The sequence below is a fragment of the Blennius ocellaris genome, assembly GCF_963422515.1.
Source record: "Blennius ocellaris genome assembly, chromosome: 22".
NCBI classification, from domain to species: domain Eukaryota; kingdom Metazoa; phylum Chordata; class Actinopteri; order Blenniiformes; family Blenniidae; genus Blennius; species Blennius ocellaris.
The window spans coordinates 16,881,537-16,885,855 of record NC_137671.1 but is presented as its reverse complement, the minus strand read 5'-3'; the positions used below and the strand labels follow the sequence as shown (position 1 = coordinate 16,885,855).

The 4,319-nt window shown below is 44.4% G+C and overlaps 1 protein-coding gene across 1 annotated transcript in view; it reads left to right on the top strand.

Moving 5' to 3' along the window:
- Nucleotides 1-992: 992 nt before the first annotated feature.
- dgki (diacylglycerol kinase, iota) overlaps nt 993-4,319 on the top strand; it is a gene marked incomplete at its 5' end in the record, with an annotated part of 102,795 nt that continues 99,468 nt past the window's right edge. The window contains one exon of the mRNA XM_080517992.1: nt 993-1,219. Within this exon, the coding sequence (XP_080374118.1) occupies nt 993-1,219 (227 nt within the window). The remainder of the gene's footprint in view (nt 1,220-4,319) is intronic.

The window sequence follows — 4,319 nt, the reverse complement described above, 5'->3', positions numbered from 1 at the left end:
AATTCCAATTCAAAAGTAGACTGTGTCAGCAGTCCTCAGGTATTCAGGAGGTTGTTCCACAGGTGAGGAGCGTAAGGGCTACTTAGTTCTTCTGACTCTGGAAACTCTGAGTAAACCTCTTCCTGAGGACCTCAGGGCTCTAAATGGTTCATATTCGACTCATAGATCTGATATGAATTAAGGCCCAAGACCATTCAAATCTTAGACAGGTACTACTATACTATTAAAACTAATTATACAATAATAATGATGATAATAATGATAACTAGAAAATTCCAGAGGAAATTTTGTGTGCCTACCTCAACTTTGATCTCAGTGTCTCCTGAGTAACAGATGCTGATCTCTTCTGATCTTTCCATCTTCTGATCTTTCCAGCTTTCCATCTCTTCCATGAGGTGCCTTTCCCAGATGCTTTGTATTGGACATTTCTTTGCAGCTTTTGGAGATTTTATTCAGAAACAGTTAAGCGTAAGATAGTAATTTTTACAGTAATGTTGTAACAACTCCAACATCAACATCACCACCACCACCACCACCACCACCACCACCACAACAACAACAACAACAACAATGATAATAATAATGATAATTATTATAATAATAATGATAATAATAATAATAATAATAATAATAATAATAATAATAATAATAATAATAATAATAATAATAATAATAATAATAAATTACTGTCTTTCGTGTGTTATCAGATTGTAATTCAATTCTCAATTTTAATTTCCTGTTTTGTACGTACGCCGTGACGTCATCTTGACGACGGAGTTCGCTCCTGATTGGTCAGAGCGAGCTCGTGAGTGCAGTTCAGTCTGTCGTCCAGGCGGCTGCGCGTGCTGCCGTACCTGGCTGTTGGATATAAAAGGAGAATAACGGTCACAACGACACACCGGTCGAGCCGCCGTTCGGTTATCAGAGCTCCGGGTCTCCCTTCCCCCCACCACCTCACCAGCCGGGCGGAGAGAGGAGAGCGGGGGTCCGGCATGGACCCCCAAGCCAAGGAGCACCGCAGCAGCCCGGCGGCGGGGGGTTTCAGCGGCCGCCTGGCCTCGCTGGGAGCCGACGGGGGAGACTCCGAGTCCGGTGCCGGCTCAGAGGAGGCTGCGGTGGGCTGCTGCAGCGACACGTTCAGCAGCCTTCCCGACATGGAGCAGGAGAGCCTGGAGGAGAAGCTCCGCGGGCTGGCGTTCAGGAAGCAGACCTCTTATCGGTGAGTGGAGGGCAGGGCGGCGGGGATGCTGGGGCAGGAGAATACGTGTTTGAGGACATGTGGAGCTGTGACATGTCCGGACCTGAAGCATGACGGTGCTGTGATCAGGCTGTCAGCAGCCGCAGCGGGACTCTGGTAGCGAACAAAAGAAGCAGCTTCTCGATCTCCATCACTGGAGGTCAAAACATCCATGGACGATGTGTGCAGGCAGATCCTCTGGTATTGCTGGAGCATGTGGAGGAGGAGGAGGAGGGGGTATTGGTGTGTGTGTGTGAGTGTGTGTTTGTGTGTGTGTGTGTGTGTGTGTGTGTGTGTGTGTGTGTGTGTGTGTGTGTGTGTGTGTGTGTGTGTGTGTGTGTGTGTGTGTGTGTGTGCGTGCGTGCGCGCGCGCGCGCGCCAGCAGCAGCCTGACACCCCAGTGCGACTGGCAGCTGCTGTTGATAGTGAAAACTGGCCAGAGACCAAAGAACAGGCCTGTCAGATGTCACTGTCAGGAATGTGTGACATCCATCCATTCATCCATGGGTTTCCAGGCTTTACCTCCACTTTCCCTTTCTCTGTCTTTCTCTTGGTTGCTTTCTCTTTCGCTCCATATCTGTTTCTGTCTCTCCGTCCTATCACTTTTTTCATTCAGGTTCTTTATCTTTTTATAATCGTGTCATACAGTCTATTTCTGCCCTTTTCCTCTTTCTGTTGTTTATTTAATTCTTTTTCTTTTTTTCTTTTTCGTTTTGTCTGTCTTTTTTTTTCTGTCTCAATCTGTTTTTTTATTTCTGCATCTGTCACTTTTGTCACACTGGGTGCTTTTGTCTGATTTTGTGTCAAGTTTTGTGCCTGAAATGGTCCTCAGCTGGAGGTCGGATCAATCCTTTGAGCTATTTCGTGTCTGACTGACCTGCTTGGCTCTGATTTGGGGCCACTGCAACTAAATTAAAGTAACTCAAATCCTGGAATCACTTCAAAACATCAATGAGTGAATATCTGCTGGTAGAGATGCGCCGATCCAGGTTTCTTCACTTCCGATCTGATACCGATATCCAAATTTGAATATCTGCCGATACCGATGTTATTTCGATCCCAGAGCTGTGTTTGCTTTGATATTATTATGATCATTATTGTTTGTTTTATATGAGGCTGTAATAAACTCCTCTCTACAGTAAAGTCTGAAATGTACGAATGTTTGCATGCATTCTCTCAAAAGACAACTTGAGGTTAGTATAAGGTCAGAAAAGGAAGCAATACAAACTGTTTTGTTCCATTTGGACAATGGGGGTCTGCATGATGTTATCGTCTCATAATAAACTAGTTCTATCTATAAAACCAGAATCCAGAATCACCATATTAATCCTTGGAGAAATTAGTTTTATCAACACAGAATGTTTCCAGCTCCAACGCAACACAAATGATTGGGGGCTTCAGGGAACTTAGCGTGGAGTAGGACACAGCTTCACGCAGGTGTAAATCACCTGCTACTGCGAAGGAACGAGCTGTTTTGATGCTGCAATCAGCGCCGTTGTCCTCGGTGAGCTGACGGTGACGTCTGGCGGTAGAGTGTCTGCCTCGCTGTACTACGCCTTCACAAACATTCAAGTCGAGATTTTGCGGTGTTTTGAGTATAAAATCCATCCAACCAGCGACATGTTGTCACGAAAAGTCGGTTGGCGCAATGGTGCTACTTCCATAGCGTGCTAAGCTGGCTGCAAACAGTGGAAGAGCAGCCGGAACAAAAACACCGTGGACTAATTTCAGCAGAAGCACAGACGAAGCACAGATTGGATCGGAAATTTCCGATCCGTGAATTACGTTCATGTTGAAACCCGATGCCAATACTAGAGCGGATCAGCCCCATCCCTATCTGCTGCTTTGTAGGTTGTATGGCAGTTGACGTGTTTTTGTCATTTCCCAGGAGGTTACGCACATCTCCACAAGTTAAAACGAGATCAAACTTTAGGGGGGAAAACTAAGACGTGGTGGCTCACTTAATATATGGTTGGAGTTCTTACACCACGTTTACACGACAACGTTTCAAGTGAGAATGCTTTATTTTTGTGTGTTCATTTCAAAAAACGGTCATTTTCCAAGTCAATGGCAGGAACCGATGTAGTTTTCATGTTGGGCCACTAGTGGGTGCTGCTGTTTGTTTTTGTAATGAAAATGCAGCAGAGAACAATCCAAACATGAACACTGGGAGAACATGGACATTCTCATGGACAGACCACCAAGTTGGTTTATTATGTTGACTGTCAAAATTAAAAGTACGAAGTCCCAGGAGAATCTGGATTGAGAGTCGTGACATGACGGAGGACACTTGGATCTGATTTTCCAGCTACTTAGCGTGCAGAACAACTTGATTCAACATCCTTGGTGCATTTTCCTCATTCCCACGGAGACAGAATCCCAGTGTTTTCCTAAAGTTGCACCTTGGGATCTGTTTTTCAAAAAGTTGTGCTTTCAGTGACTCCCAGTGCTGTTGTCATATGAACAGACCCCCAAAACGTAAGAAAAGTTTCTACTCTCCACATGGAAACGCTGTAGAGCAAACTGATGCACACACAGGGAGAAGGTGCAAATACTATACAGAAAAACTCAGCCTCAAATCATAATTTTTTTTAGTGATTGCTCACCGTTTAGTTTTTTGATCTTCATTTTAAATATGAAATGATGTGGACATTATGACTGCTCTCAGATATGCAAGTAGTTTCTGGACCAATCCAATGAAATATGGTTGGTGTGCACACATTGTGAATAAAATGACCCATTTGAGGAGTGAACACAGCGATCGATTCCTTTGACAGAGATTCCTTTATGTGATGGATAATTCCTTGAGTTCCAAGTAAAGCAAAGAAATGTGCCAGCAGAGAGTTACCGTCCACTTTAAGTGGTGATTTACGGTCTGTCTCTCCAGTAGCTCCCGTTCTCGTCTCAACAGCAACCGGCTTCAGTTCAGTCAGGTTTCCAGGAGATCCCGTCTCCTGGGGAGCATTGCAGCAATTTTTTTATTTTATTTTTTTTATACAATTTTCTGTGTTTTGAAACAATGCAGGAGGAAACTTAAAGTCTTTAAAACGGCCCCAGACACTCATTTATGTCCTCTGAGGGA